General features: G+C 39.9%; 1 protein-coding gene across 2 annotated transcripts in view; it reads left to right on the top strand.

The window, feature by feature from the left end:
* Positions 1-19,972, top strand: part of fstl4 (follistatin-like 4) — a 176,199-nt gene extending 156,227 nt beyond the window's left edge. The window contains exons 8-14 of one of the 2 annotated variants that reach the window (XM_054754114.1): positions 2,399-2,533; positions 4,241-4,267; positions 4,677-4,795; positions 8,607-8,756; positions 10,130-10,237; positions 13,444-13,553; positions 13,704-19,972. In XM_054754114.1, the coding sequence (XP_054610089.1) occupies positions 2,399-2,533; positions 4,241-4,267; positions 4,677-4,795; positions 8,607-8,756; positions 10,130-10,237; positions 13,444-13,553; positions 13,704-14,403 (1,349 nt within the window). In that variant the 3' untranslated portion in view covers positions 14,404-19,972. The remainder of the gene's footprint in view (positions 1-2,398; positions 2,534-4,240; positions 4,268-4,676; positions 4,796-8,606; positions 8,757-10,129; positions 10,238-13,443; positions 13,554-13,703) is intronic. The other variant, XM_054754113.1, reaches the window with a different exon arrangement.
* The last annotated feature ends 474 nt before the right edge of the window (positions 19,973-20,446 follow it).

Here is a 20,446-nt window from a genome sequence, read left to right as displayed (position 1 = left end):
ACACTAGATCCTTAAAAACAGCAAAGAATTCTTCATTATCAGGGCTCTTTCAGAAGCGTTTTTGCTGTATGTGAAAAAGAGCAGGAACATCCTGGCATATGGAAGATCTTTGACTAGCGTTTTTGCAGTAGATCCTTAAAAACAGCAAATAATTCTTTCATATAAAGGATCTTTTGCCGAGTTTCTTTTATTTTTTTTGCTGTAGATTGGTAAAAACAGCAAAGAATCCTTTCATATAGTGGATCTTTGACAGTCATTTTCGCTGTCGGTTCTTCAAAAGAGCCGAGCTGTGCTGTCAAATAGAGGATCTTTGACTATAGTGTCTTTGCAGTGGTTCCTTAAAAACAGCACCGTACTCCTGTCATACAGAGGATCTTTTTTTTTTCGGGAGTTGTAAGCGAATATGCTAATAGCAACATTAGCTAGCCTCCAAGCACTGTGTTTTATTTCCTTGAGATCTTGTAAGACACGGGGGGCGGGGTTTACAAGGTGTGAGGCGGGCACATATTCAGGGAGAGATGCAGCAGAAAAACACTTGTGAGAATGACTTTTTGGGAAGCATGGCAGGCCCCTACGGAAGCCCGTTTCCGCCACTGAACGAAAAAAAATATACCAATGGTAAGTCATAATTATGAAATAAGAAAGTCATAATTATGAGATAAAAGTCAAAATAATGATTTACACATATTGTGATGTATACCATAAATAGTATTTTATCTATATATTTAGATTGCTAATGTTAGCATGCTAGCAGGTAGTAATTAGTTGTTAGGAAAAGGGTGAATTTTGGGAACATTTTTAATTTTGGATTTTGGATCACCCCCAAAATTGAATCAGTTCTTCCATATCCCATTTCCAGCCATTCCTGAACATTTCATCCAAATCCATTCAGAACTTTTCAAGTTATTTTGAACACAAACAGACAGATAGACAGATAAACGGCGGGAAAAACATAACCTGTGCTTGCGCTTTGCGCCGCAATGATGAGATAAAAAGTCATAATTATGAGAAGTCGAAAGTACGAGAAAAAAGTAATAATTATGAGATGGAAAGTCATAATTATGAAATAGTAAAGTCATAATTATGGGATAAAAAGTCAAAATGATGAAATAAAAAGTTGAAATTATGAGATAAAAAGTTAACATGACATAAAAGTTGACATTACAAGATAAAAAGTCATAATTATGAAATAGTAAAGTCATAATTATGAGATAAAAAGTCAAAATGATCAAATAAAAAGTTGAAATTATGAGATAAAACATTAACATGAGATAAAAGTCGAAATTAGAAGATAAAAAGTCATAATTATAAAAGAGTAAAGTCATAATTATGAGATAAAAAAAAGTCTAAATTGGGCAATAAAAGTCATAATTATGAGATAACAAATCAAAGTTAGAATATAAAAAGTTATAATTATGAGATGAAAAGTTAAAATTATGAGAAAAAATGAGATACGTCATAAGTATGAGATTAAAAAGTCTAAATTATCAGATAAACAGTTGAGATTTTGAGATGAACAGTTAAAACTACGAGATGAAAAGTCTAAATTATGAGATAAAAAATAGAAATTATGAAAAAAAAAAGTCTAAAACTGTGCATGTGCCACGAGTTACATGAGCAGTTTGTATCTCATCATTTTGACTTTTTGTCCCCTAATTATGACGTTCCTATCTCCTAATTATGACGTTCCTATCTCCTAATTAGGACGTTCCTATCTCCTAATTAGGACTTTGTATCTCCTAATTATGTCTTCCCATTGGGATATTTCAGTGGCGGGCTTCCATCGTCCAAGTCTTTTTTTTTGGTGTAATATTTTTCAAAATCATTTTTAAATGAAATTTTTATTCATTGTATTTATGTTATTATTATATCACTATATTATCTGATTATATGTATTATTATATTTATTTGTATTCTATTATATGTATTAGACTAGCAGGTGGAGTTGGCGTCCAATCACGTAGGAGGTTTGCAAAATGCAGATGGTCTTAAGAAGTTTTTAGAAAGGTGTCAAAGGGGCTGGAGCTGCCTTTCATGTCTCGGCCCCACGCCACCAGCAAAGAGGTCCTTCGCTGCGCCCGTCATTGGCGCCCCCCCTCTTCGGACCCCTGCGGTGGTGCAAAGTGGGATCAGAGCGGCGCGTGCAAGGAAGATCAGAGAGCAGCTGCGCATCACGCGGCTTTTGATGAGCACCTCCGTACCGACGCCAACGTAGTCACCAGCGATTGTTTCGGTTTCAAAAGCTGGTCTAGCTAGATGAGCCCGCCCCCCGTTTATATGCCCACCACTTTGTAAAAAGAATAAATAAATAAAGCGGGCTTCACTACACGTGATAAAATGCAGCTCTGCCAACTCATCAGTCAGCCGTGAGTTGTTGAGAATGTCTTTTGTTTCCCAGCAAACGGCAGCGAGCTGTTCATCGGCAGCGTCCGCTACGAGGACACGGGCGCCTACACCTGCATCGCCAAGAACGAGGTGGGAGTGGACGAGGACATCTCCTCCCTCTTTGTGGAGGACTCGGCCAAGAAGACACGTAGGTTCACGCTTGGCCCGAAAAAGAAGCTGCCTCCGAATTATGCACAACCTTTATGCAAGGAGAAATAGTCATGGGGGGGCCGCACGGTGGTCTCGTGGTTAGCATGTCGGCCAACACAGTAACAGTCTGGAGATTTCTGTGTGGAGTTTGCATGTTCTCCCCGTGCGTGTGTGGGTTTTCTCCGGGTACTCCGGTTTCCTCCCACATTCCAAAAACATGCATGTTAGGTTCATTGGCAACTCTAAATTGTCCATAGGTATGAATGTGAGTGTAAATGGTTGTTTGTCTATATGTGCCCTGCCATTGGCTGGCCACCAGTCCTGGGTGTACCCCGCCTGTCGCCCAAAGTCAGCTGGGATAGGCTCCAGCATGCCCCTGCGACCCTAAAGAGGAGAAGCGGTATAGAAAATGAATGGATAGAAATAGTCACGGGTTTATTGATTGAATGACTATTTTATTTTATTTATATGTATTTATTTACTTATTTATTCCTTCAACATATTTATTACTTCTGTTTATGTATTTATTTTTTTATTTATTCATTCATTCAATGTGTTTGCATATTTATTCCTTCTGTTTGTCATGAGGGTCGTGGGTATCCTGGAGCCTATCCCAGCTGTCCTCGAGCGAGAGGCGGGGTACACCCTGGACTGGTCGCCAGCCAATGGCAGGGCTCATATAGACAAACAACCAATCACACTCATACTTCAGAGTCTCCAGTTAACCTAACATGCATGGTTTTGGAATGTGGGAGGAAGTAATGAAGTAATGAAGGAGGAAGAGTACCCGGAGAAATGTACTTTCATTTATTTATTTATTCATTCAATGTATTTGGATATTTAATACTTTTATTTATGTGTTTATTTATTTATTTACTAACCCTAACCCTAAACCTTTATCTATTTCTTCTATTTATTTTTTCTTCCTTCAATGTGTTTGTTTATTGCTTATATTCCTGTTTTTATTTATTTATTATTTTATTTATTTTTAATATTCATGTATTTGTTATGTTTTTTATTTATATTTATGGATTTTTTTAATTGTATTCATTCATTTGTTTAGTTAGTTAGTTAGTTCTTTTATTAATTTGTTCATTTATTTCTTCTAATTATGCATTTATTCTACTTATTTATTTATGGATGTATTGATTTATTTATTTATTATATTATTTGTTAATGTATTTTTCTATGTATGTGTTATTTATTTTATTCTATTCATACATTTCTTATTTATGTATTTATTTATTCTATGATTTGTTTATGTATTTTTTCTATTCATGTGTTTATTGAATTGTTCTATTAATTTATTGCTTCTATGTATGTATGTATTTATTTGTTTTTCTATTAATTTATTTTATATATATTTTATATTATTTTTCTTCTTCTATTAATTTATTTCTTCCATTTAAGTATTTATCCATTAGCTTTATTGAACGGTTCAATATTCAGTGCAGGAATGAATGAATGAGTGAATGATTCGTGAGATTCATTTAGTCACACAGAGGATCTTTGACTCTTTTTTTGACAGTAGGTTCCTATAAAAGAGCAGAACACTCCCTTCCCATCGAGGATCTTTGAGTTGGAAAACCAATCATGTGCTAAAAAGACAAACCTGACTAAAAGTCGTGTGTTGATGTTACATTTCATGGCAAAGTTCACCTTTTCTCTTTCTCTTTCCGTCTTTTTATTCTCCCATCTGCTGCAGTTGCCAACATTCTGTGGAGAGAGGAAGGTAATTATCTTCTCTTTTTTTTTAAAGAGTGTCTTTCAGTTTTCAGTGACCTTCAGATGACTCGCAACCTGCCTAGTTTGTGAACATAAAGTGCGTATCTTCATCTAACATGCTTAGAACATAATGAATGTTAGCTAGCTAACATGAGCTAATAGCTAATCGGCTGATATCGGTATCGGAAATTGAGAGTTGGACAATATCGCCATATCGGTTATCGGCAAAAAAGCCAATATCGGACATCCCTACTTTATTCCCATAATATTTTGACTTTATAATTTTTCCTGCAATCTGATGTTCCAAAGGTCCGCCATGTTTGTCCTTGTTTTGGTGTTTGACTGTAACATTAAATTACAAATACGACAGTTTGAACATCCAACTAATGGGTTTTTTTCTTTGGATTGTGCTCCAGGTTTGAGCGTAGGCAACATGTTCTACGTGTTCTCGGACGAGGGCGTCACGGCGCTGCAGCCCGGCCAGTGTGAGATCCACCGACAAATGAAAAGGACGGAAAGGATCGCTGCGACATACGTGAGACGTGTTTTATGTACTCTGTAGCTTTTATTAGCTTGAGCGTAGAAGAATCCTTACAGGATTAGAGCTCCTCTTGGGTGTCACCTCGGTGTGCTGAGAAGACGTGGACGTGTAATGGGATTACTGTGGCGCCGTCGAGCGTCCCTACCCAGTGGGAAGCTGTCGCTGGTGAAAGTTGCTTGTTCTGCAAAGGGCTTTGTTCTTTTACGGGCGCCGGTGATTCTATTAGAGATCAATACAAAGTCAATAAGCAGCGTGTTAGCCACTTCCTGCTGCAAAAAAGCACTTTGTGCACTTTTCAAGGAGGGGAAACGCTCGCTCGATGTTCCTTAGTCGTTGCTTTGTCTGGGACCACTGACACTAAACACGACAGACATCCAGCGTTTTTTTACTTTATTTTCGTTTTTTTTTTTTTTACATTGTTGGGTGTTGTGTCCTCTCATACGGTCATGAAAAAAATGATTAGACCACCCTTGTTTCTTCAGTTTATTGATCCATTTCAATGCCTGGTGCAAATAAAATACAAATAAAGATCATAAGAGTTTCATTTAAGAGCTGATATCTGGCAACTTCCATGCTTTTCTTGATGATAACCAAAGTCACTTAAGTCCTTACATGAATAGCTATAGCCTTGTGCTGCCCAAAAATGTAACTCTTCTGAGCTATTTTTGCTGTCATTGTTATATTTGTCCAAAGAAAGGTACCTGTAGTTGTATCAGGCACTAAAATGAGCAAGAAACTGAAGAAACAAGGGTGATCGAATATTCCTTTCCATGACTGTATTCATTTCATTACATTTAATAATATTTTTTATATTATTTAGTGTCCTTTGCTTGCTCTTTGTTAACTTCTTTCTTTTTCACTAATATTGACAATAAATAAGAATACACCAATGATAAAACTTGAATATTTACATATATTTTATATATTGTACGTGTGTATTTATTTAATAATATATATTATAAGAATTGATGTATATAATATATAAATAAAAATTATATACATACAATATGTTTATATACTCAACAATAAATATAATATGGTTATTGATTATACAGTATGTGTACATACAGTATATATGCATACATACAGTACATATACTGTATATATATAAACAAAAAAATAACACAGCATCACATACAAATTTGTTAAAATGTTGCTGAAGAGAATATTATAGATTATGATGACATGTCGTAATCATAATTTGTCATTTATTCATTGTTTTATCATTGATTTTACAAATTGAATACAAAAAATGTGTCTTAAATAAAATGTCATTTGATGTCATTTTAAATATATGCAGTTTTATTTAATAATATTTCTTACTATTATTAATATATAATCATTTTAATATATACTAAAGTATATCATTTTACGTTTTATATCATTTAAATTAAAATGAGTTTCATTCATGTGATATAAATGTTGCTGAAAAGATGACAGTGACGAGCTAAAAATAAGCTGAAATAAAATAGAAATGAAAATGTGAGGCACTTATGACAGATAATAAACAATTAATCAATTATTCATTATTTTAAATAATACAAGTTATGCACAAGTTAATACTATACTATTAAAAGTGATATTTACATTAATAGAAAAATAAACATGAATAATAATCAATGAAAAGGAAGAATAGACCAGGGCCTGCTAGAAAACAGAAGTCATCCTTGCACTGTGCTGCCAATGAAATCATTTTAAAAAGCGTCAGTTAAAATTGATGATATAAAGTGATATCATTCAATCATGCATCTCCGCTTGGCTTTAAAGGCGTTGCCCACGTCTGGCGTAGGTCCGCCGGTGGTTGACGAGGCAGATTCGTGACAGGCACGCTCGGCCACAGCGGGGGCAGGGGAATGACGAACCCGGGGTTTGTGCTGTGGCGGCACGGTTCTTCCTCCTACTGCGCTTCTCCTCGCAAAGGACGAGACTGACTGTTGAATGGCGTGTCGCCAAGTCCCCCTGGTCAAGCGGCAAGGGCTGATCACTGTCGATGGTCGATGTGGCAGGTAGATGGGGAGTTTTTTCAGATCTTGGGTCGACGGTGATCCTCCATTCTGGAGACGTGTCCTGCCCAGCGTAGCTGCGTTATCATCAGCGTGGCCTCGACACTGGTGATCCCCGCTTGTTGAAGCACTTCAACGTTTGTGACGCAGTCGCTTCAGGGGATGTTGTGGATGGAGCGGAGACCCGGTTGGTGGAAACGTTCCAGGAGTCGTAGGTGGTGTCTGTACGTGACCCGCGGCTCGGGGCCATACAGGAGGGTGGTTAGTACCACTGCTCCGTACACACTGATCTTCAGGTGCTTGTTGTTCCAGAGACGACTGTGGAGTCTGCCAAAAGCACTTCTTGACTTTCCCAGGCTGTTGTCTGTTGTTCTTCGTCGATTCTTGCATCAGAGGAAATGGTAGGTGAACTGTTGGACTGCCTTCAGTTCTGTCTCGCCAAATTGTAATGCAGGCTGGGCGGTACGCTTCCTGCGGGGTGAGCTGGTGGAGAACCTCTGTCTTCTTCAGGCTGACTCCGAGACCGAAGAGCCGAGATACCTCTGCGAAGCAAGATGTTACACGTTGCAGGGTGGCTTCCGAGGGCAGTCAGTTGCTCTCGGGTCTTGGTGTGGGCTTGTAGGCGTCGCAAGTTGCACAGGCTACCATCAGTGCGGTATCGCGTGCAGATGCCATCTTCGTCACCGAGGTCTTCCGTGGCCTGTTGAAGCATCTTGCTGAAGAAGGGAATTGGTGCGATGATCGGGAAAGGTTCCGAGAGGTCGTTGGTGTTTCTGACCTGACCAACCGGATCTTCATGCAACTCCATGAACTTTGGGGGAGAGCCAAGACGCTCCAGGATCTGCCAGGCCTTTTCTGCTCACAGAAAAGAATGGAAAAAACAACCCTGTATAAAATACAATCAAGTATGTTACGGACGGTCAGGTGGAGATCCCAAAATGCGGAGCCAGACACAGTTCAGGTCAAAAAATACAGTCTTTAGTGAAGTGGAGCAGGAACCAAGTAACACAAGAAATACAAAAGTCCACAGTCCAAACTCAGGTAGAACGGTGCAACTAAGATAGCAAAACAAAAGGCACCTTGGAAAAAGGCAAAAACTCACTGGTGAGCAGGACGGCGTCACAAGAGGCGAGGAGGACGTGGAACAGACTCTGAACAAACACAGAAGCCTTAAGGTCAAAAGAACAGCAACAAACAAACTGGGGCTTCACGGGCAGCATGGAGACCAGGAGTAACAAACCCACGTCCTCCTCCTGCAGCCAGGTGGCTTAAGAGTGGCTACAGGTGTGCCTCGTGGCGCCGCCCACTCACAGAGTGAAGGAATCTAAAAGGAAGCACAGAGGTGAAAAGGTGACAACACCACATGAAGCAGAACCATAACAGACCCTAACAATGTATACGTTAAAGTGAAACCCCTTTTGCTCTTATAATACAGGGGTGTCCAAAGTTGTTATTTTTTACACATTCTAAAATACAATTAAACAAGAAAATGAAAAAAAACAGCAAAAATGGAAAAAAGAGCATACATTTGTATAACACTAAAGAGGAAATATTAGGAAAATAGCGTCGAAGGGTAAGAGAAGAAAATGTAATGTAAAATGAAAAAGTTCATTTTCTAATAATACACTTTATGGCCCCCGCATCCTTTGATTTTTCCTCATGTGGCCCTGGGTGGAAAAACTTTGCACAAATAATAAATCCATAATAAAAAAACGAAAAGCTGAAATAATCAAACCTGAGCTGAGCAGCATTTATTCATTCATCATCATCCGTCTTTCGTCTCTCCACCCCCCGTCCCCCAGGAGGAGATGTGCCCTAAAGGCGAGGGTCCAGCCGCCCAGCGCTGCGTGTGGTCGTCGGCGGTGAACGTGCGTGAGAAGTACATCTACGTGACCCAGCCGCTCCAGAGCCGCCTCCTGGTGGTGGACGTCCAGGCGCAGCGGGTGGTGCAGGTGGGCGGAGCATCAGCTGGTTTACTGTGTAGTGTTGGCTTGCCGCTTGCTGAACCTTCCATCCGTCCATCACTGTCCTCTGTGTCCACAGTGGACTGCTTAGCACGTTTAGTTGGACGCAATCCATTCTTTCCAAATGTCAGGCCAAATGTTAGACGCTCAAGCAAAGAGTGGAGATGATGCTCAAAAGCCCGGCAAGACTTTTTGTTGACCTTTCTCGGCCCTTGTTTAACAATGACTCAGCCAACAGTTAGTTTTCGATAACAGCGACCTCCGCCAAGGCTCAAAGTAGTCAAACACGACAAATTGGATTAGAAGAGTTAAAAGGAGTTTCATTCAGATTCATCCACATCAGGGGTGTCCAAAGTACGGCCCTTGGCTGTTTTCTGATTGGCCCCCATGGCACATTGTAACAATATCATTTAACGAGAAAACTAAAAAAACAACAGCAAAAATGGAAAAATAGGCAGTGAAGCCAAAATATTTTGAGAAAAAAGTCGTAATTTCACGAGAAAATGTTTTAACATTATGTGGGAAAATAATGTCATTTTAGTGGCATAACGTTTAGATATTAAACAAAAAATGCTACTTTTTTTTTAATCGGATTATTATGAGAAGCAAAACAAAACAACAAATAAAACTGAAAATTTTGTAAAATTACATTGCAGAAAAAGTTATGTTACAAGGATACAGTAAAATCAAAATATTATGGGATTAAAGTCATAATTACAAGGAGAACATTTACAGCAAAGAAGTTGAAATAGTTGGAAAATAAAAAAACAACATGAGTTGATGAGTTTAGTGTTCTTTGTAACATGATACCATGAGTCAGACTGTTGAGTAATGACCTCCAGCAATTTCCAATGGGTTGACAAGGTCATTGTGAGTTTTTTCATAGCTCATGATTGGCTTCTTTCAAATAAAGAGCTGCCGGTCCTCACCGACTCGTGCGCACAACAGTATGCCACTTTATGATGTGGACATGTGTAGCATATAGTCCGGTGAAGCTTATACACCAGAATTGTCTGTACATTTGACACTCGAGACGAGTTTGTGAACATTTCAGTTGTGTTTACATTGCTACCAAATGCGATCTGAATCTGGATTAGAAACTGGTGTGACTTTATGGCCTCAATGAGCCCTCTTGTATATCACATTTTTCAGAAGAGAAATTTCATTCGTCTTCTTTCAATAATTGATCTAATTTGACCCACATTTTCAGAGGACGTCCTTAGAATAATATTAACAACCAATCATAAAACATTATATATTTTTTAAATGCAAGCAGGGCCTTTCAAATACAAAGAGACACTCTTCCTTGGTGGAGGTTATAAAAGCCACAAACCCGTAAACGCATTTGCTCCCTGGTGCAGGCGATCGCCACAGATCCATTTCCGGTCAAGATGCTCTACGACAAGTCACATGACCAGGTGTGGTTGCTCACGTGGGGCGACATGGACCGGACGCACCCGACGCTGCAGGTACGTCTCGTTTGCCTTTTCATTGCTTTTTCAAATGCATTAGGAATGACACGGATTGGGGGCGGGTTAAGAGCCGTTGAAAAATGTGAAGAATGTACATTTTACACTGTGGAATCTAAGTAGAGCTTCAAAATACAAAAAGAAGAAATGGGAGTGAAACAAAAAAGCAATTTATTGCAAAGAGCCATTAAAATGAATCAGGCTGTTCGTCAGGTGACCAAAAGATTAAGACCATAGCTCAAAAAATAGAAATAAAATGTCACGGATGAGGGCCTTCAGTCATGAGGGATGCCCCCTGCAACATCTCCACGTACTCATCTGCCGTTTGACGCCCCTGCACAACCCGAAGCTCCATTGTTCCATTGAAGGATTATGACGGTGTCCCCTCCACCGTGCTGAGTGGAAAACATCTCTGATGGGATCTCCTTGTCATGCCAGTAACGTTGGAATCCATCAGGACCATCAAGGGAGAATAAAACTTTCTTCCACCTTTCAATGTCCCACGTTTGGTGCTCTCCTGCAAATTCCAAACCTTGAATGAGATGAGGCCTTTGAGGACGTTTTTACTTCTTAAAAGCCTTCTCTGGCAGATGATGGTTATTGGACTGCACTCTGCACCAGTAACAACCTTCATTTGGGCCGAGGATGGTCCCGTGTCTTGACGGACAGCCAATGGGATCCTCCGGCTAATTTTTTTGGGTCTACCAACTGACTTTTTTTTTTGTTCCATGAGCCCGAGGATGTTGCTTATGGAGCTCAACAATCCCACCGCGTTCAAAGAGAGAAAGCTTTTTTACCTTTGCCATCAACAGATCATGACAGTGTGAACACCTGACACTAACTTACATTCAGTCCACATTTTTGCCAACATTTTGCCTTTAAAAGGCTGTGCCCCTAATATTTTGGTCAGCTGATGACTAGCTTATTTCACTTTAATGCTTCTTTACAATAAATTGCTTTTTTGTCTCACTCCCATTTCTTCTTTTTGCATTTTGAAGCTCTACTTAGAACGTCCTTACGATCCAATAGTGCAAAATGTACATTTTGAATGCACATTTTGATCAGGAGAATATATTTATTACAATTATTTATCAAAAAAGTGTCGCCATAGGGATAAAAATGCTTTTTGTTGGGCAGAAAAAAAAACAAACCAAACATAGAATAATTAATTATTAATTAGGCTCCCATCCATCCATTTCCTATGCCGCTTATCCTCACCAGGGTCACGAGTATGCTGGAGCCTATCCCAGCTGACTTCGGGCGAGAGGCGGGGTACACCCTGGACTGGTCGCCAGCCAATGGCAGGGCACATATAGACAAACAACCAATCACACTCACATTCATACCTATGGACAATTTAGAGTTGCCAATTAACCTAACAATAGGCTCCCTTTATTTATTATGGATTTATTATTTGGTATTTATATATTAACACTGTATTTATATATTAATAAAGATGATTTTTCGGCAAATTTTAGCTGTTTTTAGGGATGAAAATGCTTTTTAATGGACAGAAAAAAAACAAATATAAAAGATTGTAAATTCTATAATTCTAACCGTGTTGTTTATTTAGCAAAGATGTATTTATTTGTTTTCGAATTATTCTGATTAATTAAGATCTTAATTTATTAAGATGTATTTATTCAGAGCTTAATTAATCCTAATAATTAACACATGAATGCATGATTAATTAAGCTCTTAATAAATACATCTTGATAGTTAGATAGAAGATACGTAGATAGATAGGTAAAAGATCTTAAATAATCGTCATAATTAATAAATAAATGCATATTTGCTAAATAAATATAAATAAATAATAATTATTACGTTTTATTTATTAAAATTTTTCAAATTATTTATTTATATATATTTATTATGTTTATTTATCAGAAAAAATATTTTATGGATGGTTTTTAAGGATGAAACTGTTTTTCATTGGTCAGAAATTATTACAATTAATTATGATTTATGAATTGATTAATTAATGTATTGTATTCATATTCATTTATGGTTTATTTTTAGGGATGAAAATGCCTTTTTGTTGGACAAAAGGCATTTTGTTATTTAGACTGATGCCTTGTATCTGTGTACCTAATGTTGTGTCCGGCTAAGCGTGATGTTGCCACCTGGCGCCCGACGTCCCTTTGGACCGGACCACGCCTGGTGTGGATGATTTGAAGCCTATGGGGGAGTTCGTGGAGGGGGGTACTGGTCACAAACATGTTTATGGTGCCGCTCGTTCCCACTGGAGGCAAAGATCCAATTATAGCTGCTGCGAGGTGTTGTTTACCGCCGTCTGCTTGGTTACCAGGCTTCGCCGAGGAGTGATACTCCCTCACATTGAGGATCTTTGCAAGCAGGTGGCTGGTTTTTGTATTCAGATGCCATTTAAACCCCCCAAAAATCCCTGCTGTGGTAAATACTGCCGGTAGTAATAGCTGCGTTTTACATTTCCTTGGTGCTGTAATGATATTTATTATTTGTGGATCATAATTCACAATGCATGAGCGTCTTCAGAGGCGCTTGTTGTTGTTTGGAAATGACAGCGCAGCCTGTAATCTCAAACGAGGCATATGTAGCGTTATTTTTTCATGACCAAACAGCTCCTCCTCACATAATTAAAAAAGAAAGAGTACAGCGAGCAGCTTTGCATAACAATCACACCTCTGTGTGTCTTTGCCTCATAAAACCTTGTTTTTTTCAAACGAATCTTTTCACCTCTTTTGTGGGAAGTTGTGGAGAATTAGAGCGCCGGGCGTGAATGAGTACAAAAATGCTATTTCAAGGAAAGAAAGTAAATTGTAAGTCACGTGAACGACACAAATAAAATATCCATATCCATATCAAGACCATCTGCCACCACCGGAGGTGCTGCTGCCAATAAAAAAGTCCCGACTCTGCGTCAGGCAGCGTGAAAGACGAGTCTTTCCTGGTGCGCTGCGAGTCAACCATCAGTGAATAAGATGTCTTATCAGGTGATGCGAGGCTGATGGGGTCACGTTTTCAAGCCTTTTGCGGAGCGCCACAATGCCTTTCTTCCATCTTCTTGCCTGCAATATGTGTGTGTGTGTATCTCCGAATTTCCTGACCGATATTGGTCTTCAGGGCCTCACTCGTCTGTGGGTTGTTGCAGTACACTCTCTCCGTCAGGTATCCCCACAGAATGTGTGGCAATGTCATCACAAACTTCCGCGTTTGACCTGCAGGTGATTCCTCAAGCCAGTGTGGGAGAAGTCCATCACGCCATGCGCACCACCTTCCAGCGAGTCAGCGACTTCTTCATTCCGCCAACCAACCTCATCATCACTCACGTGAGGTAAGGAAGCGCAAACGCCACCGCCGCTGACCTCCTTTGTGCTCGCCAGCGGAGCCAGAGAGCAAATGAGAATGCTAATGAGATCCTGGATGCGTATGAATCAGATGGAGAAGGCTATTAACCTTCCTTTATGAACTTTGGCCCCTCCAGGTTCGCCTTCATCTTCCTCAAAGATGAACCCGCCGTCCACAAGGTGGACCTGGAGACCTTCCGCCGCGTCAAGACCATAAGTTTGAAGAACTACAGCTGCGTCCCGGCCAGCATGGCCTACACGCACCTGAGCGGTGTCTACTTTGTCCAGTGCCAGCCCAGAGGACGCCGACAGACTCCGCCCATGCTCCTCATCGACAGCGTGACGGACGCGGTCATCGGGCCAAATGTCAGCGGCGCCAGCGCCTTTGTGTCACCGGACGGCCGCCACATCGTGACGCCCGACCCCAGCAGCGCCAAGCTGAGAGTACAGACCGTGTCTTTCCAGGGAGAGATGCGTCTGAGACAGGAAGTGGACGACCCCGTCGCCGTCTCGGACCTGGTTTTCCAGCCATCCTTCGCGGAGTCCAACAGATACGTGGCGGTGGCCTCCTCGGACTCAACCACAGACCTGCTGTTCGCCGATCTATCCTCAGGTCACACTGAGGTTCTCCGGGGGCTCAAGGAGCCCCTCGGCCCTCACACCTGGCCCTGGGGGGGTCCCTACAGAGTGGTGGTCTCCAGCGGCTTGTTTGGACAGTACCTCCTGACGCCGTCGGCCGAGTCCCTCTTTATCCTGAACGGCAAACAAAGAACGCCGCACTGCGAGGTGTCAGACATCAAGAGAGGGAACACGGTCGTCTGGGTGGGCGAGGTATGAGTCCGGAACGTTAAAACATAAAAAAAAAAGGTATGAGTAGTTCCAATTATTCTCAAGATTGATGTGATCGTGGACTCAAGCAAGGACCATAAAACGTTTGGATTTAATGTATTTGAAAAAAAGAATAGAGTAAATATAAAGACACCTTGTTGTGATATTCCTGCTGGGAGAAAGTGTCAATGGCGTCCAGTGCAACCATTATTATTGCACTTCCTTCCATCCTATCACAGCAAGTAGGTACCTGGTTACCAAACAGCAAACTATGCACAATGCTCACTTTTTTAGATGAAAAAAAGCTTTCCGATTGTTTTTTTGTTTTTTTTTTGGTCGTCTTCACCCGTGCTGCGTACGATAGCCACCAAGTGTCCGCCGTCTGTCCTGTCCGTGTGTCCAAATCCAAATCCCCTCTGATAACTTTCATGCCGACATTGTGGACCGCCCAAAGGGCCCGACTGGCCCGTTCTTTGCTCGGTCACAGAAGAATACTAACCAGCAAGCGACGACATCTTGTCTTTAGCCGCGTCATCACGCCGTCTCACCCAAAGTGTACGTTTATATCCGGCTCTATCACTCCACCGGGGGTGTCCAAAGTGCGGGTGGGGAACGACAACCATAGGTTGTCATTTTTTTGAGAATAGCGCTGTAAAATTATGAGGAAGAATAACCTCATTTCAATAGCATAAAGTTGAAATACGCCAGGAAGAAACATTTTTTAGGGATGCTCCAATCGAGGCTGCCAATTCCGATACTGATGTTCCATGAGCAAAAATCGACCGATACCGATCACTTAGACTTAGACAATAATGTTGTGAATTATCTTTTACAGACAGGTGAGGTATTGTAGAGCTGGATGGCGTGTGGAATGAAGTCCTGTAGCGTTCACTGTGGGAACGGAACTGGGGGAGTCAGTTGATCAGTTTGTCCATACGGCTTATGTCCTTTTTGCTGGTGCTGCTCACATGGATTAACTGTAAAATGAAAAGGGAGTTCCCAATGGGATTTTTTGTCATGGGACCCAAAACTCCTGGCTGCACCCCTGCTATTGGCTTTATGATATGAAAAAAGATATGAAAAAGAACATATATCACCGGTGAAACTTCCAGAGGATGAGACGCCTTCTTTAAGAGACTTTGGACGTGAGAGTACATTGGTGGAGCTCTAGCAGGACTTCCAGGTGGCACATAGGTGGGCACCAAGTGAGAGAGCAGTTGGTGGACCCAGTGTCTTCCACTTCTGACTTGCGAAGTTTGAAGGAAAATGGGCGACGGCCGCTTCTCAAATGTTAGAACAAGACACCACACGACACACAGGCATAGCTGCAGGCTGCATGCTGCCATAGCGCTAGCCACAGGTGGCCGATCGATCAGAGCATCCCTGGCTTGCTTTTTGTTTGTAATATTATGAGAAACAAACAAACAAAAAAATTGTAATCTAAAAATAAAATTAGGTTGGGGGAAAAAGTTAAAATGTGATGAGAATAAAGTCAAAATATTATCAGAATAAAGTCATCATCACAAGAAGAAAGTTGGAAAAAACATCTGTAATTTGACAAGAATAAAGTCCAAATATTAAGAGAAAAAAGTCAGGTTTAACAAGATAAAAAGTCGCAATTTTAGGGGACTAAACTGTAATATTATGAGTGAAAATAATGTCACGTTGGTATCATAGAGTTGAAATATTAAAGAAAAAATGTGTTATATTTTTAAATCGTAATATTGTGAGAAACAAATGAAACTAAATATAAAGTTGTCATCTTTGGAAAATTAGGCTGGGGAAGAAGTTCTAATATTATGGAAATAAAGTCATAACTAAAAGAAGAAATCAAGTTGAAGTAGTTGTAAAAAAAAAAAAAAAAACGCTGTAATTTTACAGGAATAAAGTCAAAATATTAAGAGAATAAAGTTGTATCTAGCGAGAAAAAAAGTCGTAATTTTAGTATCATGGAGTTGAAATATTGAAGAAAAAATGCATTCTTTCATAAAAGTTGTTTTATTATGAGAAACAAACGAAACAAAATGAGGTTGTAATTTTTGGAAAATGAGGGGGAAAAAGTTTGAATATTGTGGGAATAAAGTCAAAATATTATGGAAATAAAGTCTTCATTTTGACAAGAAAATTGAAAAGCTGAACAGTTGGAAAAAAAACAAAACAACAACCAAAAAACAGTAATTTTCCGAGGATAACGTAAAAATATTTAGACCAAAAGTCGTATTCTAACGGGAAAAAAAGTTGCAATTTCACAAGAATAATAATCATTTCAGTAGTAGAAGTTGAAATATTGAAGAAAAAAGTGGTACTAGTACGAGAAAGAAACACATTTTTGGAAAACGAGGTCGAGGGGAAACGTTATAATATTATGGGAATAAAATCAAAATATTATGAAAAGGAACTGTATGAAGATTATTTAAGAAGAAATTTGAAATATTTGGAAAATTCAAAGAAGAGTGAAGTTGATATTAATAACAGGCTTTTTCACCTTTATGACGAAGCTGAGATGCACTTTTTTCTTGAAATATATAAAACTTCTTAGCATTTTGTATAACGTCTATCATTTTTCACGATGTGGCGGTTTGGACACCCCTGCACTTGGCTGTCTGACTTGGCTGTGAGTATTTGTACAATGAGTGTCTAAAGCACGCGCAATGTACTGCTAGCTTGCTAGCAATGGTTGATGCGTGTGCGATACTGTACATAAACGGCGTGCACAAGGCTACACGAGTGGAAAACGACTAACAAAAGGCAAAATGCCCAACATCGATCTCACGATGCTAGCTTACGTTTGTGATCTTAATATACCGCGGGTGTGTCATAGACTGGACAGGTTCTAGTGTCTCTTTATCGTCTTGTCTTCTGAAGACTCTCTGAAGACAAGGAAGAGAAAGCGGGGACGGGGGCAGAAAGTCGTAGCCCAAAGCTAACGTGTCTACTCTTCCATTCTTGCGTGATAATTATCTTCAAACGATGTTTGCTTGGTTAGCAACAAAGCATTGTTGTTTTTTTTGTGTTAGAAAAGAGTCAAAGTTAGCAGTTGGCGTGCTAGCTCAGTGCATTCAGGATGTTGCTGTTCCACCCAAGTCCTGTAGGTGTCGGTAGAGCGCATTGCAATGCGTGTACTCGCAATGCTAATGCTAAAAAGAATGCTAACAACAGAGGTTCTAGAAAAATATTACTATCAATAAATCATGCTTTTTTGTGGTTGACTAGAGTCTATTATTAATAAAAAAATATATATATACATATTTAAGCACATTTTATGGATTTGTTTTGCCTAAATGACGCAATTTCAAGCATAGAAATGGCTAAATGAAGTAAAATACAAATAGAAGGCATTCAGAAGACGCAGTCAAAGATGTTGTGATGATTTGTAGTATTCTACACTGGTCACTAGGTGTCAGTAATGTAACATTGATGAGACAAGAGCCACCACAGGAAGTACCGTACAGAACAGGAAGTAAAAAAAGAACAAGCAACTCTCCTAGTGCTAACGTTTGTGAGTCTATATTATGCACTGATCTGTATTATATATCTGCACCCGCCCCTGCAAGCCGCTGAAGCCAAAGAGACGCCATCTTACCACTCACAATCGACAACCTTCGTCCCTTAAAGAAATACATATATCATGATATAACAAAAAGCACGTACATTTCCTCTTAGCTATTATAGAGCTACATAAACGTATCAATTCTGGACATACATTTAATCAGAGGAATTTTACACGATCGAAAATATGTGAGAGGTCGACAGTGCAAAACTCTTCAATCATAAATCTACATTTCAATCATACTTACAGGTGAAATGTTCGTCCACAGCCTTTGAACTGGCGATTTGTGCGGTTAATAGCTGCACATGCAGGCATCTTAAGGCAACATTTGTGTCCAGTATGAATTAATAAAAGAAGATCACCACGAATGCAAAAGCTTGTCCGAGAAGTGTTTCTTGCGAGTGGCAATATGGCGGCCTTGTGGCTTCACAAGTCATCGCCAATGAGCTATCCAGATACATAATACAGATCAGTGATATTATGTCTTATTTATCGCTTAGACAGGGGTGTCCAAAGTGCGACCTGGGGACCATTTGTGGCCTGCAGTTGCTTTGTTACTGGCCTGTGGCACATTCTAAAAATACAATTAATTAAGAAAATGAAAAAAACAGCAGTAATTTTACTAAAATAAAGTTGAAAAATTATGAAACATGTAATTATTGAAATAAAATAATAGAAGAAGTACATTCAATTTAAAATAAAATGAATTAAAATTAAAGTTACAATATTATAGAAAAAAAAATATTTTCAGAAGTTGTCATATTATGTGAAACACAACAAACAGTAAAGCCTAAAAATAAATTAGCTTAGGAAAAACTTTTAATATTACGAGAATAAAGTCAGAATATTACAGGAAAATGTGAAATATTTGGGGGGGAAAAAAAACAGTAAAGATGGAAAAACTAACAATAAAAAGGGTAATTAAGGAGAAAAAGTTTACGCTAATAATACGCTGTTTCGCTGATATCACAAAGCTGAGATGGAGGCTGCTTTTTAAAAAATATATATACAGTATGTATACCTGGGTTGGTGGAAAATATCCTTTGGTTTTTCAGTACGGTGAAAGCAGTTTGGACACCCCTGGTCTTTAATGTCTTATTTTTGTGGACTATATTGCGTAATAGGAGTGTAAAGGTGACTATAGGGGTGTTATTTTATGTCTAGAGGGCTCTAATAATGTTAAAAAGCGTATTTAGAAGGTGGGACACTCGTTTTCTATGCTCTAACTACCAAAATATTCTAATTATGAATGAGAAAACCTAGTGTGCGGAATTTGACTCGGGTCTGGAACCAATTAACCGCCATGAACGAGGGATTACTGTACATAAAAAGATGCAATTTTAACATCGGGCATCATATCCCGCAGTGTGAAGGTAGCCAAACCGAAATAGTCGGGACGCTTCCTGTCTTTGTCGTGACGTTTCCAAGCATCGGATCATTCAACTCGTACTCGTTACAAATACTCACAGCAAACAGGAGCTGCCTTTTTGAACATTTTTTAACATTCGACCACTGTCGACAAGATGAACGACCCGACTTGTTCTGTGATTTAGGAACATTTTGGTGGTTCAGTGTCGGACGTGTTGTTTCTTCGCCCACCATTGACCTGCGGCGAGAGCTGGCGTCTCTCGCTCTTCACGAAGTCAGTTTGGCTCCCACTCCAACCTCCGGAAACCGCCTTGAGACGTGCATGTGACGCCTCGGATACCTTCCATGGTCACAGTTTATCGTGTCTCGTCACGTTTGTCGCTTTGATCTCGTCCGCCGCGTTCACCCACGGACCGCGTGAGCTAGCTCGCTAGCCAGCTAGCAGGCGAACACGGTGGGCGTGGTCGGGGGAAATGTTGTATATAACATTGTTCATGTTTAGGTCACATGACTGTACAGTTTTCTGTATGCATTTTGTGTCTTCTGGTTTACGAGGAAATTGTTTTTTGTAAGAAAAAAGACCAATAAAGGACATAAAAAACCCAAAAATGAGTCGCTTGAGCGCTGCTTTGACCTTTCAACTCTTGACTATCTGAGGTTTGAAGAGCTATTATATTAAAAAAAGTGTCATAAAGGAACATGCACTTACCCACACCACTTTGAAAACAAAAAGAAATATCTGTCGGCTGCAAACTTCACCATTAAACTATTTGTCCTTTCGCTAATACGACCGTCACCTGCTTCTTTTTAGCGTTTAGCACGTTTGTGAGCTGTGACGGCGCCAGATGTGACATGCCCGCCGAGCCTCTTTAGCGCCACGAGCAGAGGCGCTAGCTGGTACCTGGAGCACCAAAGGTGATAACGTCTGCTTAAAAATAGACGAGGAGAAACGCAAGCGTGAAAGAAACCAGGAAGTAGAACCAAGACCTGGAAAACACTGTCATGTGCATACCAGGCCACTAGTCGGCGGTGTTAATTTGTCATTTGTAAGGCCAGAGACATCAAATGTTCAGGTGAGTCTCCAGAAGTACAATAATGTCCAGCAATGTACCAGAATGTACCAACAATGTCCAT

Source organism: Dunckerocampus dactyliophorus, chromosome 16 (genome assembly GCF_027744805.1).
Source record: "Dunckerocampus dactyliophorus isolate RoL2022-P2 chromosome 16, RoL_Ddac_1.1, whole genome shotgun sequence".
Taxonomy (NCBI): Eukaryota; Metazoa; Chordata; class Actinopteri; order Syngnathiformes; family Syngnathidae; genus Dunckerocampus; species Dunckerocampus dactyliophorus.
The sequence above is the reverse complement of the archived record's forward strand: the minus strand, read 5'-3'. Positions and strand labels throughout refer to the sequence as shown.